Raw genomic sequence first — 20814 nt, forward strand, 5'->3', positions numbered from 1 at the left:
ATGTCCTAGAACATGCTGCCAAGTGAAAAGTGGAAAGCAAAGACCCTTCCTTGTCGTATGAATTAGAGGTAAATTAAAGTTAATTTCCCCCCCTTAGGTTATAACTCCCCTCATGAATACTGAACGATTTCTGTATATTTATTGGCAACACGTTGTTATGAGCTTTGAACATTAATTGTGCTGTTTGATAATTCACAATGTGAGATATTCAGATATTTCAGATATTTAGAAAAAATTAAATAAATAACATGTTCTAAAATGTTCTCTAAATGCTCTAATTTGATGAGAAACATGCAAGAAAAAAATTTTATAAAATCATTTTACAATTATTTCCGTCAAAATTTATTAGCATTTGACCAAAACAAGACACTAAAATTTAGATTTTGTCAAAAAAATTGAAAAAATAATTTTTCTAAAAAAAAATTCTAAATGCCCTTATTTGATGGGAAACATGCAGGAAAAGATAATGTTTTTAAAAATAATTTGAAAAATAATTTTACAAAGATTTTTGTCAAAATGTGTTATTCAAATTATGACCAAAAATTACAGGCTAAATGAAGATTTTACCAATGAAAGTTAAAAAAGAAATTCTCAAAATGCTCTAATTTGATGAAAAACATGCAGACAGAAAAAATGTAAAACATTGTTTGACCAAAAATGACATGTTAAATTAGGATTTTGCCCCAAAATGTAAAAGAAATTGATGAAAATAATGCTGAAAAGATAACATTTTGGAGAACATTTAGCCAAAAAATGTTTGGCTAAATGACCATGTTTAAAATCATAGTTCAACAGTAGCAGCTTTGATTCCTGCAGAATCTTTCTTTCCACCAGGGCAAACTTTTATTGTCCCCACTTTCTTTGCATTTAGTTTGAAAATCCTCAGAAAATTGCTTTGAATCTCTTTAGTACGAACTCCGTAGATGATGGGGTTGACAGTGGCAGGGAACAGAATGTACATGAGTCCCAGGAAGGTGTTGACATCAGTGGGGATGGGGATGTTGAGATTGCGGGATAAGAAGGTGACACTGCCAACCAGGTAGAAACACATCATTACAATCAGGTGGGTACCACAGGTGTGAAAGGCCTTCCAGCGGTCTTCACCAGCCGGTGCTGCGCTCAGAACAACGCTCAAAATCTTTATGTAAGACAGAAATATAAGAGAAATGTCCACGCCTACAAAGCAGATGATGACAGCAAGGCCTGCCATGTTGTTCTTCCTGGTGTCATCACATGCCAAACTAACCAGTGCCATATGGTCACAGTAGCAGTGCCAAATGACATTGGAGCTGCAGAACCATAGTGAACCTGCCAAACCAACCAGAGTTCCCATGATGGCGCCACTGCGCATCAGTATGAAGAAGAGCAGCCCCACAAACATAGATGAGTCAATGATGTCAGCATAGCGCAGCGGGTGACAGATGGCCACAAAACGGTCCAGTGCCATCGCTAGTAGCAATGTTGACTCCACTGATGAGAGGAAGTGAGTAAAAAACATCTGCGTCAAGCAGCCAGCCAATGAGATCTCATCCCAGTCTAAAAGGAGGCCAAACAGCATCTTTGGGATGATGGTTATGACAACAAGTATGTCAACGATACACAGCATGGAGATCAGCAAGTACATGGGGTTGTGCAGACTTTCTGCACGGCGGATCACGTAGACTAGCAGTGAGTTTCCAAGCAGCACTGATATATATGATGCAGAAAACAGCACTGCCAGCAGGTAGCGGTACTGTTGCATCTCAGGAAAACCTCGAAATATAAAACTGCTGTGAGAGAAGTTACTGCTCTGTAAGGCATGCAGCATCGTGTTAATCGTGTCACCTGAAGACAGAGGTAGCAGAGAAAACTATTTAATGATTTCTAAAAAAAACATTTATTTGAATATTTGATTATTTAATTTAATGATTTGATAAAATGTTTTATTTTAATTTTTGTTTTTGTTTTGTTTTTAATTATAGTTTTTACATTATTGTTTTATTTAGTATTTTATTTCATTTTATTTATTTGCTAGGTTAGAGTTAGTGCTAAGGTCAAGGGTAAGGGTTAGAGTTAGGGTTACTAACACTAATACATAATATAATGTAAGATCATTTTTGTTATGTAATACATATGATTTCTATGTTTTACATATTTATTTAATTTTATTTAATTATTTTTAATTTTATTTCCAAAGGTAGGGTTATTGTTGTTAACCCATATATGTTTTTAATAATAAATTAAAAACTTAAATTCTAATTTAAATAATTTATAATTTATTATTGATTTATTATTACATTTTTATTTTCACTATATATATATTTTATTTGTATTTTTTTCAAATAATAAAACAATTATAATACAGGTCATTAAAGATTATTACATTTTAAAAATTAAATGAATAAAACATGAAAAATGTATATATTTTATTGTTTATATTTAAGGTAGGGTTAGGGTTAGTGTTAGTAACCCTAATTGGGGTTATGGTAGGTTTAATTTTGATTTCTTTTATTTACTTTTCATTTAAACTTTTTAATTGGATTTAATTTAACTTAAATAATAAAACAACAATACATTTCATTAAAATGATTATATTTTTTAAAAAGCAATAAAAAATATTTTTTTATTTTGTTTTATCTTATTTTGTTAAGTTAGTGTTAAGGGAAGGGTGAGGTTGTTCAATATGAAATACTTTGATCCAGATTGAACAGTTTAACACGTTCTTATTAATTTTTTAATTTACATATTTAGCATTTCTGTTTAAAAGATTACATTTAATAAACATGTTTATATGTAGATATTCTGTTTCTCTAGATTATTAAGAAAATAATTCTGTTATATATTTATATTGTACATACACATTTTTACATGCAGAGTAAATAAAAAATTACACCAAAATTACATTTCTAAACATCACACACAACCACATATATATATGTAGAAATATAGTTGTATTTTGTATTATATTATTATTATTATAATTATTATTATGACTGAGTACAAAACAATCACATTCACAATCATAATAACAATCAACAATTTCAGCATAAATGTAATATTATATTTTGTTTAACTACTTAAGTCTTTCAACCATAAAATATGTATCTTAGTTAATCTGATCAATGAAACATCCTCATCCAACCTAGGTCTAATCCCACCAACAGATCAAACTGGATCTTGTTCTTACCTCCTGCTGTTGTTCTCCTGTATGCTTACAAAATCCTCTGCCCTGCATCTCTTCATCTTATAACAAGAGTGGCTGTCCTGTAAGACCACAAGACGTGTCAAACACAAAAGATCTGTCATTGGTCCAGAGCACATTTGACAGTTTCAATTAAAGAAAAAAAGAAAACATCGTACAAACAATTATGTGACTGTGAGTTCTGTGTGTGTGTGTGTGTGTGTGTGTGTGCGTCTTGAAGACATTAAGTGTGAATCTAATTTGCATCTTTCCTCCAGTATTCTCAGCTGATACTCTGTTGTCACTAACCCCTTCATCTAATTGCCCCTGAGGATGAAACAACAGAGTCGTTATCTATTTGGGTAATTAACATCAGTCTGCAGAGACATGAGCAGCAGCTCTGCTGAGACAAAACACTTTTTAATAAATGAAACACAAATAATAAAAACACTAATTAAAATGAGAGACTCTGGCTCCAAAAGTTGGTGCAGCAGATTTCCACTCCTTCAGCCATCAGTCTATATGTGATCATGTACAAATGAAAACATCAATTTGAAAAAAAAGTGTAATGTATAAAAAAACGTAAAAAAAAAAAAAAGTAAATTGAGATTTTTCTTAACAAATGTCATTAAAATAAATACTACAATTCTACATCATCATCATTGCTTGTTGTATGATTAAAAGTCAGTGCATTTCATTGTATTGTCGTCTCAATGTGAGCCTAATGAGTAGGAGACAGACTGGACCGTGATATTTGTTCTAATGCAGAATACATTAAAAACATACCTTCATCTTAGATACTGAAGAGTTTAATTATCATGTTGTTTAAAATCAACTCACATCACAAAAAACAATGACATGGCTGAAAAACAATGTGACTGTAAAAACAGAAAATATCTCTTTAACCACCATTATCAAATATTGTTTTTTTAATCTTTATTTATCACAGATTTTATCATCAATTAATAAGTTCGTTAGAATTATGAAATGTGTATAAAATAGAAATGATTAAAATGTTTGAAAAATACCATGAGGTCCAATGCATTTGTGGCCATGTTGAACTTCCACATTGTGTCCACTAGATGGTGGTAAATCCCTTACAATTACACCACATTTTAAATCGTTGACATGCCCGAGTGCGGAAACAGAATGTGTGTGTGTGTGTGTGTGTGTGAGAGAGAGAGAGAGAGAGAGAGAGAGAGAGAGAGAGACAGAGAGTATGTGTGAGTGCTGTTTTGGCAAAAGTGTAAAAAAAAAGTACTAAAAAATTTAATTATGTCAGAGTATCTTTACATTGCTTAAATTTTACTCAAGTAAAAATAAAAGTATACACTTAAAAATATACTCAAGTAAAAGTAAAAAAAAGACTTATATACGTATGATAAAGTTATTGCCTGGTTTACATTTGAAAACAGAGCTAGCTGAGATATGACCAAGGAGTTCCTTCTCTTTCTGAGTCGTCTGCTTGTCACCGGCCATCATCCAACGACAGGCTAGAATCCATCTCTTGGTCGAGGTTCTCTGACTACATTAATATAGTGGAAAATCCGCACGCGCTCGCCCACACAATTTTTTATCAGTTAAAGCAGATAGATTTACTCCGCTTTTAAATGTTCTTCTCAGTAACAGGTTCTTTTCAAATGCAGCATAGTAAAATACTTGAGTTAAAATGTACTTACGAAAAAGTAAAATGACCTATTCCCAAAACTACTTAAAGATTACAAATTACTAACAAAAACGACTCGATTAAAGTGACATGAGTAAATGTGATTGGTTACTCTCTATGTTCTGTTTTGTGAAAAACATGTTAGAACAAATAGAGGTTCTCAGCACTTTTTCAATTTGTTCCCATGGTTTGAGTCAGTTTGAGTTGCAAGATTTACATTGGTTAGTATCTGAATTAGCACTAGTTTGATGTAGCCTCAATGCCAGATTTAAATTTGAAATTGTAAGGCCATAAATGTTACATGTTAGCATAGAGTGTGTTTGTTTCATCATGTCACAGTAATGAGCCCCACTGCAGCACTGCCTATCCCAGACTCCCACCATCTCCCCCTGAGGACATGGTCTGCCTGGACACCAAGACACTCTGGAGATGGAGTTAGAAATAGCCATTAGGATCACCACAGTAACCAAATGAAAACAAATGGGAACGTTTTCTTACATCAGAAAAAATATTACTGGCACACAGACAGACAAGAGGCCTCAAAGTTTGAATTTGATTTTTGAGGCTGATGACTTTCTGTCCAGTGTGTATATAAAGTTTCTTTTTTTAATTTGATTTAAAAAATAAGTTGTTTCGTGTGTAGGGTTTTATTTATTTCTTAATCTAATTCATAAAAAACTGGAGGTCATAAAATAACATTACAAATATAAAAAAACAATCTGTGACTTTTTTTAATTAAGTTGCATTTAAAGAAAAGTGACCGCAATTAAACACTTTAATATATAGTTTGATCTTTTGTTTATCTATACACATTACAGCACACACTGTGTGTTTTTGACACAGTAATGAGCCCCAGTGGACCTTCTCCTGCTCTACAGCGTCACCTGCTGGGAGACTCTGTGTGGACACTCGGACACTCTGGAGGACGGCCAGGTTTTTGTTTACAAGTGGAAACAGTAACAAAATACAACTCCCTGACTGTACATAATCTATCACAAACCATCACAAACTTCAAATTCACACTCTAGATATAAAAAACATATTTAAAAAACAATGTAGAGAAAATGGAGCTCTTCAGAAGATGGAAAGAAAGTGAACTACACAGCACACCACTAAATCTGTCCTCTGCTTTTAACCCATCACCAAAGTGAACAGTGGGCAGATTAAGTGCATGGGGAGCAGTGCCATGCTCAGAGCACCTCAGTGGCAACTTGGCAGTTGAACCTGAAACCCTCCGGACCCAAGTCCGCTTCCTTAACCACCAAGCCACCACTGCCCGTTTGACGTGCACATTTTGATAACAAAGATCGTGACCTACAGCCTGGGGAGGGGCAGGTTTTGTAATATGAGGCGTATTTTACTCAGGTAGAACCCATACATGAGTGGGTTCAGGAGCAGCTGGATGGTGAGCCAGTAGAGTGACATGAAGATCCTGAACGTGATGGGCATGGTGGTCATGTTGAACCTGCTCTGTACGATCTCAAAGCTGACTCCAAAGGAGTAGTTGATCAGTGAGACCAAGTGAGGCATGCAGGTGCTGTACACCTTCTTACGAGACTGTTTACAGCCTGACAAACAGATTAGCAGTATCTTTATGTAGGAAAACAGGATGAGAACCAGAGGAAACAGGATGTTGAAGAAGGTGATGATGAGGCCGTAGATGTTGATGATGTTCGTTTCAGAGCAGGCCAGCCTGACCACCGAGTAGTTGTCACAGTAAACTTTTTGGATGACATTTCCACACAGTTTCAGGCTTGAAGACAGACAGATCATGATGATGCAAGTGATCGTGCCCCAGGAATAGGCTGCAGCCACCAGCCTGGAAATCGTGGAGGCCGTCATCCGGGAGTTATACTGTAGGGGGCAGCAGATAGCAAGGTAGCGGTCATAGGACAGCACCCCTAGGAGAACATATTCAATAGAGCCATAAGTGTGCAAACAATAAAGCTGCAGGAAACACAGAGGACGTGGAAGGATGTGAACATCAGAGAGAACCTGGGTCAGTAAGAGTGGAAACAAAGCTGTGGCTCCATACAGTTCATTAACAAACAGGCTGCACAGGAACAGGTACATAGGTTCATGTAGACTCCTGTTCATACAGATGACAACAATCAACAGCAGGTTGGAAAACATAGACAGAATGTAAAAACACAGGAGGAACACAAAGACCACATATTTGAGGAGTCCAATGTCAATGTAGGCAGAAAGAATGAAATAGGACGTAGGAGTGGAGTTCATCACAATCATCATCATCATCAACCCTTCAAACACAGAAAAATGACTTGAGATGTGAACTGTCAGTAAACATCATCATCATCATCATCATCATCATCATCATCATCATCATCATCATCATCATCATCATCATCATCATCATCATCAACAACAAAACACAACTTCATCCACTATCACTTTGTCTGAGCTGAAGGACTGCAGCTGCTGCTTTATAACACAACTCACACGTGCACACACACGTGTACGTGTACTATCTCTCTCCCTCTCTCTCACCCCCACACCCCTTCCTCTCTCACTCTTTCTCATATCCACACGCTGACAATGTTAAACACATTTCAAGATAAATCAGAAAATGAATAACCAACAACTTACAGAAAAAAAATATTTTCTTCTGTAAGTTGTTGGAACAGACAGACCGATATCAGCAGGTAGAGGTCAGTGTTTCCCATCTGTTTTTATCTGTGATTCATCCAAATGATAGAGTTATAAATCTGGACAAAGGTCCATAAAAGTCTCCAACAGTCTCAGTGAAAATGTCTCTGGACTGAAGTCCAGACGTCTACAGTCCTGAAAAATAACTGACACTGTTGTGTCAGTCAGGCTGCTCACAAGGCGGGCCGCTGACCTGAGGTTGAGGCACCCACCAACACAGTTGATAATGGGATGTTAAGCTAAAAATGTTTACGACAGTTGCATTGGTGGAGGGTGGAACAGTTGGATATACAGTCCTATGTGTCAAAAATGTTAATTTTATAACCTTAATTATAATTAATTATTTAATACAATAACAAGTTTAATTTTGACAGCCCTTGATTTAACGACCAAGGTTTGCCAGAAAAAAAATGTTGTTATTCGACATCAAATTGTCTGATGTTTGTTTTTAACATAAATACCTCAATCTTAGATGTTCCAAGTTGTTCAGGACACAAACGTTTTTATTAAACCGTTAAAACAAACAAGGTTTCAACAGTTTAGTTTCTGCTCAGTCACAGCTGGCTGCCACTGATGATTGGGGGGGGGGGGGGGTTGCTGCTGTTGGTATAAAAAGGCAAGAGCAGCATTGGATGTGAGTGGACCGGGGAGGACGATCCCTGCAGCAGGAGATCATTTATTTATAGATGATTTCATCAGTTTGATATGAGGTTTTTAATAACCTCAGACTTTGAACTTAGTTTTTTTAAATGACTAAAAATGTTCTGATTTTTTTTTTTTTTTGGACGAGTTAAACATGACTTCATTTTAAACTTCTTTAAGGAGCAGCGCTGCAGTGAAACATGACCAACTCCACTCGTCTGTCATATTTCATACTTGGTGCCTTTTTTGACACCGGACACTTTAAATACCTGGTGTTTGTTATTGTCCTGTGTCTGTATGTGTTGATCATTGTCTCCAACCTGCTGTTGATTGTTGTCATCTGTATGAACAGGAGTCTACATGAACCTATGTACCTGTTCCTGTGCAGCCTGTTTGTGAATGAACTGTATGGATCCACAGGTTTGTTTCCACTCTTACTCATCCAGGTTCTCTCTGACATTCACTCTGTTCCTGTTCCGTTCTGTTTCCTGCAGATCTTCTGCATCTATACTTATGCTTCCATACAGTTTTGTAATTTAGCCGCCATGTCCTACGACAGATACCAGGCCATCTGCTGCCCTCTGCAGTATAATGCACATATGACTTCTCACAAGGTGACAGTCCTCATCTGCGGCGCCTGGTTGTACCCGTTTGTTTGTATGTCTGTCCTGATTTCTCTCAGCATTCCCCTGCAGCTGTGCGGAGACACCATTGACAAAGTCTACTGTGACAACTACTCCATAGTGAAGCTGGCCTGTTCTGACACCACAGTCAACAATGTTTATGGGATGTTCTACACAGCCTCACTGATTGTTATGGTTCTGCTCATCTGTTACTCCTACCTGAGGATTTTTAAAGTCTGTTTTTCTGGCAGTAAACAGACCAGACAGAAGGCTCTCAGCACCTGCTCTCCTCACCTGGCCTCACTCATCAACTTCTCCTGTGGCTGTTTCTTTGAAATCGTACAGAACAGGTTTGACATAAAGAATGTGCCAAACATCATTCGTATATTTTTGTCACTCTACTGGCTCACCTGCCAGCCAGTCTTTAACCCCATCATGTACGGACTGAATTTGACCAAAATACACGTCACGTGTAAAAAGGTTTTCTTTAGTAAAAGGTGAAGGAGAAGAAAAAATGAACATCAAACCTGAATATCAGGGTGGTCGTTGAGTTACTTCTCACAGTACAGCTGGTTGCCATGGCTACATAAAAATGTGCTTTTGAATACTTCTAAAAGACTTCAGCTGTCACTTCTCTGATCCGTGCAGGAAGAAGCTGAAGTGCTTTTGAAAGTATATTTGTAAGTACCACTAGTCGCTGCACCCGAAAAGACTGACTAACTGTTTGAACAACAAACTGCAATGTTTTTATTTATCATCTTCTAAGCTGACAGCTGGGATTAAGTGGTAGATAATGGATGGATGGATGGAGTTTTACTCCTCTTTTTTCCTTAACTCAGTAAAGTCAGTTTCTTACACATTTCAATTCTTAACACACAATTCTTAATAAGGGAAGAGGGAGGATTCAACCTGCACCCTCTGATAATCAGCCTTATGGCTGCAGCACAGGTGAAGAAACTATAGTGTCAGTGTTTCCATCGGAGAATTTCCTCTTTGTTGATCTTAGTCGTTTGAACCCAGAAAGAAATGTTAATACATTTGACTGATATGATGTAAATGTAAAATAAAAGAATGTCAAATAATGTGGATGATATTCAACAGGATATTCATTGGTTGTTCTTCTTGGTCCTAGTGTTAAAAAAAGAACAGGTGTTGGGGTGTTTTTGTATCATTAATTTTGTTACTATTAACTAACTTGATATACAAAACAAATGCAGACCATTGACCCCCTCCCCGCTACATCCTACAAACACTAGCAGCACAAAGAAACACAAAGAAATATTTTATCCAACACAATATATTTACTGAGCTTCTTATCTGGAGACCATGTAAAACAAATTTCCCAATGATAAAAAGTTCCATTCCAGTTCATTACATTTTAAGTTGTGTAACATTTTAAACTACTTTAAAAACAACACAATGATGAAAAAAATATTTTTGTCGTTTACACTTTTTTCCATGAATAAGGAATCCTAGCTGTGAGGAGGGGACTGTCCTGTCACGTCAGTAGTAATCTTTTCATTTATTCTCATGTCCGTTTGACATGTGGCAGAATCTAGAAAACAAAATGTTTGCAGTTTTGTAAACTGACAAAATGTTTGGACTGCTCACAGACCCTTTATCAAAGCTAAATTGTTTTTACTTTTTGCCGTTTTAATCTAGATAATGACAAACATATAAAAATAAATCTTCGAAGTAATAACAGGTGCCCCTCCCATGGTAATAGTGTGTCACTGAATCTCACCTCCAGACTTTAAAAGCAGCAGAGGCAGATGTTTGAGGAGGGGGCAGGGACAAGGTTGGCTGTGGCTGAGAACCAACAGAAAACAGAACAAGGTTCTCTCCTCCTGAGTGTGTGTGTGTACAAACAAAGATGAGTGTTAACTCCACTCAGGTCTCCTACTTCATCTTCTCCTTCTACTCTGACATTGGTCTGTTGAAATACTTGGTCTTCTTCTTCTTAATGTGTCTCTATGTGATTGCCCTGTTTGTCAACCTGCTGTTGATTGTTGTCATCTGTATGAACAGGAGTCTACATGAACCTATGTACCTGTTCCTGTGCAGCCTGTTTGTGAATGAACTGTGGGGAAGCACAGGTTTGTTTCCACTGCTGCTGCTGCAGATTCTCTCGGACGTTCACACTATTCCTGTTCATTACTGTTACCTGCAGATCTTCTGCTTGTACATCTATGCAAATGTGGATTTCTATAACCTGGCTGTGCTGTCCTACGACCGTTACCTGGCCATCTGCTGTCCCCTGCAGTACAGCACTCGGATGAGCTCTAAAAAGGTTGCCCAGCTCATTGCTATGACGTGGTTGATACCCCTGGTTGTGGTGATGATAATGGTGTCACTGAACGCCTCTCTGAAGATGTGTGGGAATGTCATTGACCGACTGTACTGTGACAACTACACTGTGGTGAAGCTGGCCTGCTCCGACACCACAGTCAACAATGTTTACGGTCTGATCTACACCTTCATTGTGTTAGTGGGTCTCGTCTGCCTCATCGCCTACACCTATTTCAAGATCCTGCGCGTGTGTCTGTCAGGCTCCAAACAGTGTCGGCAGAAGGCCATGTCCACGTGTATACCCCACCTGGCTTCGCTGTTCAACTTCTTCTCTGGTTGTTTTCTGGAGGTGATCCAGAGCAGGTTGAGTATGAAAGGAGCTCCCATCCTGCTGAGAATCTTTATGTCACTCTACTTTACAGTGTCCCCCCCCATTTTCAACCCGCTGGTGTACGGATTAAATCTGAGTAAAATACGTGTCATCTGTAAAAGCCTGTTCTCTTGTCAAAGGTAAAGTTGCGTCATTAAGAAGGTGTTTAGTTTCTTTTTGTTCAAATTTACTTTTTCTTTTGACAAAGATGAATTGTTAAGTAGAAGGTTGTTTTGTTTTGTTTTGCTTTTGTAAAACAAAATCACAAGTCAAATAAAAGTTTTGTTTTATTGAAGTTAGATGTTCACCTTGTCTCTGAACTTGAATTGAATTTCTTAATTCTGACCTGAAATCTGTAAATTCATTCAGTTCATTTAATTCCTGTGCAGTTTACTGTTAAAATGCATCATAAAAACTGTCTGATTGTAAAATGTTGTCTATTTTAAGGAAAAGATCAGCAGAGTTATATTAACTCTCACTAAACCAACCTATTTCTATAATGTTGTAACACGCACTCCAGTAAGATCCAGACCACACTGTGATGAACACTGATCATGAATGACCTCCACGGACATCACATAAAATGTTTCCTACACATTCAAGGCAATGTTTATTTGTAAATCCTGAATACTGCTGCAGTGGCTGTCTGTTCATGACAGAACACGGTCAAACTGACAGAAGGATGGATTTATTTTCACAGTAAGAGGATAAATAAAGAATTTCTTTCTGACTTGTTGCTGATGAACATTTCTGTCAATTGAACCTTTTAGGATGGGCGCCCTGCTTGGATTTAAGAAACCAAATGATCTCAAAAATACATTAACGAAGACTGAGATGAAGACTAACGATCCACTGAGTGTGGTCAAAGGTCATTAGTCTCAGTCAAACTAAATGTACAGACACTGGCAGAGAAGTGCAAGTAAAAACAGAAAATGTTGTGAAAGTAATAAACGAAAGCTTCAAACAAAGGATTGTATTTATTTAAACAGACAACAGAAACCAGACTAAGATCTAGGAACAGTCCTTCAGATGTGGAATATAAGGTAAAGTTAAATATCTGCCTTCATCAGGCTCACTGAGCATGTGTAAGTGATGAGACAGTTTGAAGTACAGAAACGAGTATATGTGTATATATATATATATATATACCCATATATAGACATACCATATATATATACACTTACATATATATCTATACATATAATATATCATTATATTCATGGCTTAGTTACTGCTTTTATTTAGTTTCTGTCAACAGTATAACAGGTGACGACTGGATCTTTTAACAGTTACTGACACCTGTTGTATTTACTCTAACAGACTCACTCTGCAGTTGGATAAGAAGCAGCAGTGTATACTGAAAATAATTCTTATTTTGAATTATTTTCTTCATTTTCTCTGAGTTCATATGGAATTGACAGTCAGTTTTCTTCTGCATTAAATATATTTATTTATTTTACACCTGTCAGGAAAGAAAAGGCAGACAAATGCAGGGCAAAACTGACAGCCACCTAAGTACAGCTACAGACTGAGCAGGAGAATTAAAATAAATCAGAGCAAAACTAAAAATGCAAACAACACCACTAGGTGTGGAGGTGTGGAGTTCTCTTCAGATGTTTCCAGCAGTAAAACAGCTGTGAGAAAAACACAAACTGAACTCCAGCGTCAGGACTGAGTACAGGTTCCAACAATATAAATGTTCTATTCTCTTTCCTACAACCGGTAGAGAAATAACCCTAAACAAAAAACCCAAACTTTCTTATATATAAAGAAACATATAACCAATCTTTCATCTACACAGTCTTATTCTACATTCTAATTATCAACATGTATTTTTTTTTTATAAACATCTTCAACAAAGAATGACGTTCACAGTTACCTTTTACCCACCAACAAACCTCGACATAAAATACGTATTTTAGTCAAGTTGAATCCATAGATGAGTGGGTTGAAGATTGGCTGACAAATAAAGAAATAAACTGAAAGAAAAATCCTCAGTGTCAAGAGGACGTTGCTCATGTCAAACCTGCTCTGAACTATTTCAAAAAAACAACCAAAGGAGAAGTTGATGAGTGAGGCCAGGTGAGGAGAGCAGGTGCTGAGAGCCTTCTGTCTGGTCTGTTTACTGCCAGAGAAACAGACTTTAAAAATCTTTATGTACGAGAAACCATTCAGAAAAATGACTAAGCCAACAAAGATGATAGTGTAGAATATCCCATAGACATTGTTGACCACAGTGTCAAAACAGGCCAGCTTCACCACAGAGTAGTTGTCACAGTAAACTTTGTTAATGATGTGTCCACACATGGTCAGTGGCCGGGACAGTGACACCATCACAGCGACTTCAATAAAGGGGAACAACCAGATCAGAGCAATGAGTTTGCCCACCTTTTTAAGAGACATACGTGTATTATACTGCAGCGGATGGCAGATGGCCAAGTATCTGTCATAAGACATGATGGTGAGGTTTACCATCTCAACATTGCCGTAAGTGAAGACAAAGTAAATCTGCAGAAAGCACAAAGGAAGAGAGATGGTGTGGACGTCAGAGAGAACTTGGATCAGTAGAAATGGAAACAGACCTGTGGCTCCATACAGTTCATTAACAAACAGGCTGCACAGGAACAGGTACATAGGTTCATGTAGACTCCTGTTCATACAGATGACAACAATCAACAGCAGGTTGGAGCACAGGCAGACAACATACAGCATCAGCAGGATAAGGAAGTACAAGTACTTGAGGAGACCGACGTCTCTGTAATGGTTGAGGGTGAAGAAGGAAACACTGGTGGAGTTCATTGTGTCCACTGATCCACCGAACTCCAACTGCACACTATCAGAACTACACCCTGATCATCAGCTTAACATCAAAAACCAAACAACAAAACACTGAACTTTAAACTACATGGCTTTTTGCAACAACGTACATATATATATATATATATATATATATATATATATATATGTGTATATATATATACAGTATATATATAAAAGAAGATAACAGAGGGTAAAACCTTAAAAAGGTTAAAAGAGAGAGAGTGAGAGAGAGCTCAGCAAGAGTAGATGAACACGGGAACAGGTCCAGTTAGATGACACTGACATGGAGAAAAACATCATAGAATTTCATCAAATATCAAAAGTAAATTGTTAACAACTTACAAAATACAAATAATTTCACCCTGGTGATAATTTTCTCCTTTAAATCTTCAAGTTTCAGTCTGAATCACACAGCATTTCTCAGACTCAGTTCATGACTGATGACAGCTGTTTGTCTGAGGCCGCAGTGACGGTGTGTGTGTGTGAGTCCCAGCTTCACACCCGAGTGACTGCTGCTGCTGCAGTTTTTTATTGTGCAGGTGATATCACCATCACGAACTGTCTCCAGGGTAACAAAGTTCAAAGTTCAATTAGGAGATCCATTCTGGAACCCCCCCCCCTTCTTTCTCTCTCACTCTCTCATTGTCTCCTTTAAACACACAGAACACAATACTCTGACCTAAATGTCCACGGAAGGAAAAAGTGTCCTTCGTCAATTGTATTTTTCAAAAATATGTCTCTATAGCAGGTACAAACATGTTGTTGTGTTTTGTTAGTACCTCACACAGACAGATTCCCTGGGCTAGCCCTTTACCCTCGCCTCATTATTACAAGTACAAGAGATTGTCCACTTACAATAGAGTTCCGTTCCTACAGCATGACGTAACTCACAAGTCTTCACAAGTCAGAACTCACATAGTGTGCTATGTCTCTCACCTACGCTAACACAGTGGTGACATCATAATCTAAGACATAAAAGCATGGTCAGGAGCAGATAGATGTTTGATGTTAGTGTGAACTAAGATACTGACCTGTAAAAGTCGTGCATGTAGGCTAAAATGCTAAAACGCTTTTATCATTTTCTACGCCATCTATTGGGAAAACGAGGGTATCGCAGGGAAACTACAGAAGTATAATGATATTATAAATACATTATATAATTTGGAAACGTTTGGCAAGATGGATTAAAAACCATCCATGTATGTGTCTAATCTTTATCCATGTTCTGGCCCTGACTCTATCCCTAATTCCAAACTAAACCTTGAACTTCAAAATACTCTCTTAAGTACATCGTTAGCATACTTCGTCCACCACTGATTTTGATCCTCAAATTTCTCACTCACCTGGAACTACCATGTGCACATTTAGACAACAAGAGTCTTAATATAAAACAATGTCCCCAAAAATATAGCTATATCAGAATTATTCACTTAATATTTGACAAATTAAAGAGATTTTTTTTTATGGCTTGACAATAATCCCCTCTCTCACCAAAGACTAAGGAAGAAGTTAGTCACTACACGACAGGTGAATATTCAGCTCTGGCAGAGCAGAGCAGCATAGTTATTGAACACCTATTGTGTTGTTTTTTGTTGTTGTTGTTGTTGTTGCTGGTGTTTTGAATTATTTCAAATTGTAACAGAAGTGTAACAAATGTTCACAGGTTCATTGTTATTCTGATTTTCTTCACCGACCACAAACAACATTCCTGCACCTTTATTTGACATCTTCATTGCACATGCAGGAAATTGCTTTGGGAAATTTTTCTGTATATTATTGTCGTTAAACTACAGCACAGGGCCACAGCTGACTGCAGGTCACAGATGTCAGTTATTTTCCACCTGGACCACAAAGTGTCTTACAGCCAAGGACACGTTTGATGACGTTCCTTATTTTGGTCATCTGTAATCCAAACATTATGGGACTGAGCAGGGGCTGGATGAGCAGGAAGTACAGAGAGAGAACAATCCTCAGGACTGAGGGCACAGCTATCATGTCGAACCGACTCCGGAGGATCTCAAACGTACAACCAAAGGAGAAGTTGATGAGTGAGGCCAGCTGAGGAGAGCAGGTGCTGAGAGCCTTCACTCTTGTCTGCACACAGCCAGAGAAACACACCTGAAAAATCTTCAGGTAGGAGAAGAGGATGGGGAGCAGAGGAACCATGATGGTCAGGATGACGCCAAAAACCCCGTAGATGTTGTTGATGGTAGTGTCAGAACATGACAGCTTCACAATCAGGTAGTTGTGACAGTACACACTGTCTATGGTGTTTCCACACAGCTTCAGGTGCAGGTTCAATGACAACGTCACTAAAACTTTCACAAATGAGTAAAACCACACTAAAATATTTAAGATCAAGGCTCGGTGAGGCGTCATACGTCTGTTATACAGCAGAGGGCAGCAGATGGCCAGGTAGCGGTCATAGGCCATAACAGCTAAGGTACAGAACTCCACATGTGCATAAGTGTACAGACAGTAAATCTGCAGAAAACAGAGTGAAGCTGGGACGGTGTGGATGTCAGACAGAAGCTGAACCAGCAGCAGTGGAAACAAACCTGTGGCTCCATACAGTTCATTTATGAACAGGTTACACATAAAAATGTACATAGGTTCATGTAGACTCCTGTTCATACAGATGACAACAATCACACACGTGTTAGAGACAACAATGACCATGTAGAGTAGAGCTGTGACAGTGAAGTACAAATACCTCAGATCTCCTCCGTTCAAATACGCTCCAAATATCAAGTTTGACAACAGCAACAGTGTCGAGTTCATGCTACCGTCAGTGGCTCAGCAGTTAAGACAATTTCAGTGTAAAAAAACAACGTCTCGGCCTGATTGTCTTTGCTGACACATCCTCAACATGCATACAAGTGGAAACACAGACTCACAGACTCACAGGAACTCACCTTCAACACACACCAAGACAAACAGTTCTGTCCACTAACAACCGTCTCGCCTTTTAACACCACAAAAGTCACAGGACGCAAGTGTGACATCATCGATATTCATGAAGTCCTATGACAGAGACACTCCCCCACTGTTGAGGACCAAACACACAATCTTTGGAGCTGGTTTTTTGGATGTAGAGTGAAACCACTACCTGAGGGATTCTGACTGGAAGTAGCTGACCAGTTACCCAGTCGTAACTGGGTTCTGTTTTCGTTTTGTCCTGAAGGTACTTCTGAATGACTGCGACCAACTGTGTGGAGCAGTTGTCCTGCAGCAGGACAAATGTCTGATTTGATGAAACGTCTCCATGACGACTCCAACGTCTGTTCGTGTTTCTTAGCATCCTGACAAAATCCACCGACCTTCACTGGTATCTGCAGACACTAGCGATTACACTTCTCTTTAGCTTCTGTAGTTCAGCCATTACCAGACTGCAGTACCTAGAACTACCAGAACTCAGACTCTGATACCTGAACTCAGAGTCTGATACCTGAACTCAGAGTCTAGCTGGTCAATTCAACACAAAAAGTTCCAAAAAGATATTTTTTGAAGGTCCAATTTTTACATTTAGATCCAGAGAACTGCATAAGTACAGTATTGAAGAGTACAGAGTATTGAAGAAATAGTACTGCTTTAACAAGTAACATGAAGGTAGTGTAGGTTGAAGGATGAGGCCTGAACCAGATATTGTTCTGCATCTGTGTTTCTGTGAGAGATTTGAAGTCAGTCATAGACACCAAGTCTGAGCAGACTCTGCAGGACCGTAGAGGGACTCTGACCACCAAGATTTGATTTGATTTGTGTTTTGATGTCAAACTAAGGAGTCATTCAGGCAAAATGTGTTTTGTCCTATGTAATTAATGTGTAAATGATCATTTCTTTTTTTCTCTTTACTCTATTTGAAAAATGTTACAAATTATTTTTTTTAAAACCTTGCCATAATAAAAAAATCACATTTCTGAAAGTATTTACGAAACAAAACTGCATCATTATCCAAACACTGTATTTCAAAATATTATTACTTATTTAAATTGTTTTGTCTTCTATTAGATATATTTTACTTTAAATAAAACACAGGTTGATTGTTCAAAGCTACCTTCATTATTAACTCCCTGAACATTTGAATCTACAACCTGGTGACACCGTGGGTCTTAATAACCAAGTCCTCTTGGTTTTAAACTTGTGTAAGAATAGATGATTTTTACTTAATCTGTTTGATTAAGTACAACAATGTTGTATTTTAATACAAACACATCCGAGAATACTGGGTGAACTACACTTACAGCATAATTCAACAGTCCTGTGGATGATTTTCCACTGCCTTAGATCCCAGGACGGCTTTAAAGGCATTTCTTATTCTGCTCATCTGTAATCCAAACATTATGGGACTGAGCAGGGGCTGGATGATGAGGAAATGAAGAGAAAGAATAATTATCAGGGTTTTGGGAACAGCTCTCATGTCAAACCTGCTCCGAAGAATCTCAAAGATACAACCAAAGGAGAAGTTGAGGAGTGAGACCAGCTGAGGAGAGCAGGTGCTGAGAGCCTTCACTCTCTGCTGGTTACTGCCAGAGAAACAGACATGGAGGATCTTCATGTAGGAGAACAGGATGGGGAGCAGTGGAACTAGAACCGTGAGAACAATACCAAACAGACCGTAGATGTTGTTGACGGTGGTGTCAGAACAGGCCAGTTTGACCACCAGGTAGTTGTGGCAGTACAGACTGTCGATGGTGTTGCCACACATCGTCAGACGCAGATTCAGAGACAGTGTGACTAAAAACTTCACAAAGGAGTACAGCCACACAAACAAAATCAAAACAAAGGCTCTGTGAGTTGTCATGCACGTGCTATACTGCAGAGGGCGGCATATGGCCAGGTACCTGTCATAGGCCATGACGGCTAAGTTCATAAACTCGACACTTCCGTACGTATAGATACAGAAAATCTGCAGGAAACAGAGTGAAACAGAGACGATGTGAACGTCAGAGAGAATCTGCTGCAGCAGCAGTGGAAAAAAAGCTGTGGATCCATACAGTTCATTAACAAACAGGCTGCACAGGAACAGGTACATAGGTTCATGTAGACTCCTGTTCATACAGATGAGCAGGATCACAGCTGTGTTACAAACAGTGATGATGATGTACAGCACAAGAGCGATGGTGAAATACAAGTATCTCAGGCTTCCAACGTTCAAATAGGAACCAAGAATGAAGTAGGACATGGAGAAAATCGTGGAGTTCATTTTAGCTTCAGCAACAGCAACACAGGCAGGAGAAGAAGAAACAGCAACCAGCGTTTAAAACCAACACATCCACTGACAGAAACCATGGTCATCCACTTCTACATGTTTCTGATCACACACTGAGTCATACACATCTACCCACAAATCAGAGCACTTAGCTGAGCCATAAACCTCCAGCCTTTTAACACCAGTCCCATACCATGTGACTGCTCTGACTTCATCACAGACCCCAGACCTGACCAATCATGTCACCCATGCATTATTAATGAGTTCTAGCCAAATTAACAACTTTTACTCACCGTGTCGATGACCTCATCACTGCAGAAGGAGGCGAAGGAACAGGGAGTTGAACCACAGTCATGGCGGATGTCCTCTCTCAGCTGCAGTTTCCCAACAAACAATCCAGAAATTAATTCAGTCCCCCCACCCACTGTAGCTACGCACTCACCAAGGGGCTTCAGTCCCGTCTTTTAGAATTACTGACTTAATTCTTCTTGCAGTATATGATTTAGAAAAATTAAAAACTAAAAAGAAATCTCCAGACTCAACTGCTGATCCAACATGGCTGCTGATCCAACATGGCTGCTGATCCAACATGGCTGCTGATCCAACATGGCTGCTGAATCCAACATGGCCAAGGGGCTTCAGTCCCGTCTTTTAGAATTACTGACTTAATTCTTCTTGCAGTATATGATTTAGAAAAATTAAAAACTAAAAAGAAATCACCAGACTCAACTGCTGATCCAACATGGCTGCTGATCCAACATGGCTGCTGATCCAACATGTCTGCTGATCCAACATGGCTGCTGATCCAACATGTCTGCTGATCCAATATGGCCGCTGATCCATGCTGGCTGGCTCTGTGAAGACAAGTCTAACCCAAGGAAGTGAGACTGACAAATGTATTTTTCTGTTAAGTAATCACTAACTGAGGCATCAAAGAAACTGGGTTGTTGTGTTGTTGTATTTGATATCACTCAAAAAAACAGAACATGACAAATCATTTTAATTACAAATGTCATATAGCTGAATTTTTAGCCGTAGTTTTTTCAGTGAGTATGTTTATTTTAGCATGGAAAGTTTGTTACCGAGGCGCTGTGTGTGTGTGTGTGTGTGTGTGTGCGTGTGTGCGTGTGTGTGTGTCATTAATGACTCTTCTTAATAACCTCTTCCTGGGTCCAAAGAATGTTTGGACAGGCTAAAGTTCCAACAGAGTGAAGAGTTGATGTGAGTCAGCCGTGTCTTCAGGGACGAACCACAGAGAAGGTTATGTTGTTTGTATGTTACAGTTGTGGCCATCACACTGTTGTTGTGCTTCTGTTGTCCGTCCTCTGGTGTCCAGGGGGACATCATTAGTTGTCTCTCTGGACTCCA

At 38.4% G+C, this 20814-nt stretch overlaps 7 protein-coding genes across 7 annotated transcripts; 2 read left to right on the top strand and 5 right to left on the bottom strand.

Moving 5' to 3' along the window:
• Positions 1-462: 462 nt before the first annotated feature.
• LOC103382630 (olfactory receptor 51E2-like) lies at positions 463-20047 on the bottom strand. Its single transcript, XM_008315481.3, has 3 exons — positions 19740-20047; positions 3167-3243; positions 463-1824 (listed from the first exon to the last, which is right to left on the bottom strand). Exon 3 carries the CDS (start codon positions 1805-1807, stop codon positions 782-784), a length of 1026 nt encoding a protein of 341 aa, XP_008313703.1. The 5' UTR covers positions 1808-1824; positions 3167-3243; positions 19740-20047; the 3' UTR covers positions 463-781.
• Positions 4219-7154, bottom strand: LOC103382629 (olfactory receptor 10A6-like). Its single transcript, XM_025057611.1, has one exon. The coding sequence runs from the start codon at positions 7080-7082 to the stop codon at positions 6141-6143; it is 942 nt and encodes a 313-aa protein (XP_024913379.1). The 5' UTR covers positions 7083-7154; the 3' UTR covers positions 4219-6140.
• On the top strand, positions 8150-9923 carry LOC103382628 (olfactory receptor 142-like). The gene has a single exon (XM_025057612.1). It carries the CDS (start codon positions 8336-8338, stop codon positions 9257-9259), a length of 924 nt encoding a protein of 307 aa, XP_024913380.1. The 5' UTR covers positions 8150-8335; the 3' UTR covers positions 9260-9923.
• On the top strand, positions 10320-12023 carry LOC103382627 (olfactory receptor 49-like). The gene has a single exon (XM_008315477.3). It carries the CDS (start codon positions 10632-10634, stop codon positions 11559-11561), a length of 930 nt encoding a protein of 309 aa, XP_008313699.1. The 5' UTR covers positions 10320-10631; the 3' UTR covers positions 11562-12023.
• On the bottom strand, positions 12882-14311 carry LOC103382626 (olfactory receptor 142-like). Its single transcript, XM_008315476.2, has one exon. The coding sequence runs from the start codon at positions 14214-14216 to the stop codon at positions 13293-13295; it is 924 nt and encodes a 307-aa protein (XP_008313698.1). The 5' UTR covers positions 14217-14311; the 3' UTR covers positions 12882-13292.
• Positions 15355-17097, bottom strand: LOC103382624 (putative gustatory receptor clone PTE03). The gene has a single exon (XM_008315475.2). It carries the CDS (start codon positions 17016-17018, stop codon positions 16068-16070), a length of 951 nt encoding a protein of 316 aa, XP_008313697.1. The 5' UTR covers positions 17019-17097; the 3' UTR covers positions 15355-16067.
• On the bottom strand, positions 17267-19741 carry LOC103382623 (putative gustatory receptor clone PTE03). The gene has a single exon (XM_008315474.2). The coding sequence runs from the start codon at positions 19438-19440 to the stop codon at positions 18487-18489; it is 954 nt and encodes a 317-aa protein (XP_008313696.1). The 5' UTR covers positions 19441-19741; the 3' UTR covers positions 17267-18486.
• Positions 20048-20814: the final 767 nt, after the last annotated feature.

Source organism: Cynoglossus semilaevis, chromosome 8 (assembly GCF_000523025.1).
Source record: "Cynoglossus semilaevis isolate Cse_v1.0 chromosome 8, Cse_v1.0, whole genome shotgun sequence".
Taxonomy (NCBI): Eukaryota; Metazoa; Chordata; class Actinopteri; order Pleuronectiformes; family Cynoglossidae; genus Cynoglossus; species Cynoglossus semilaevis.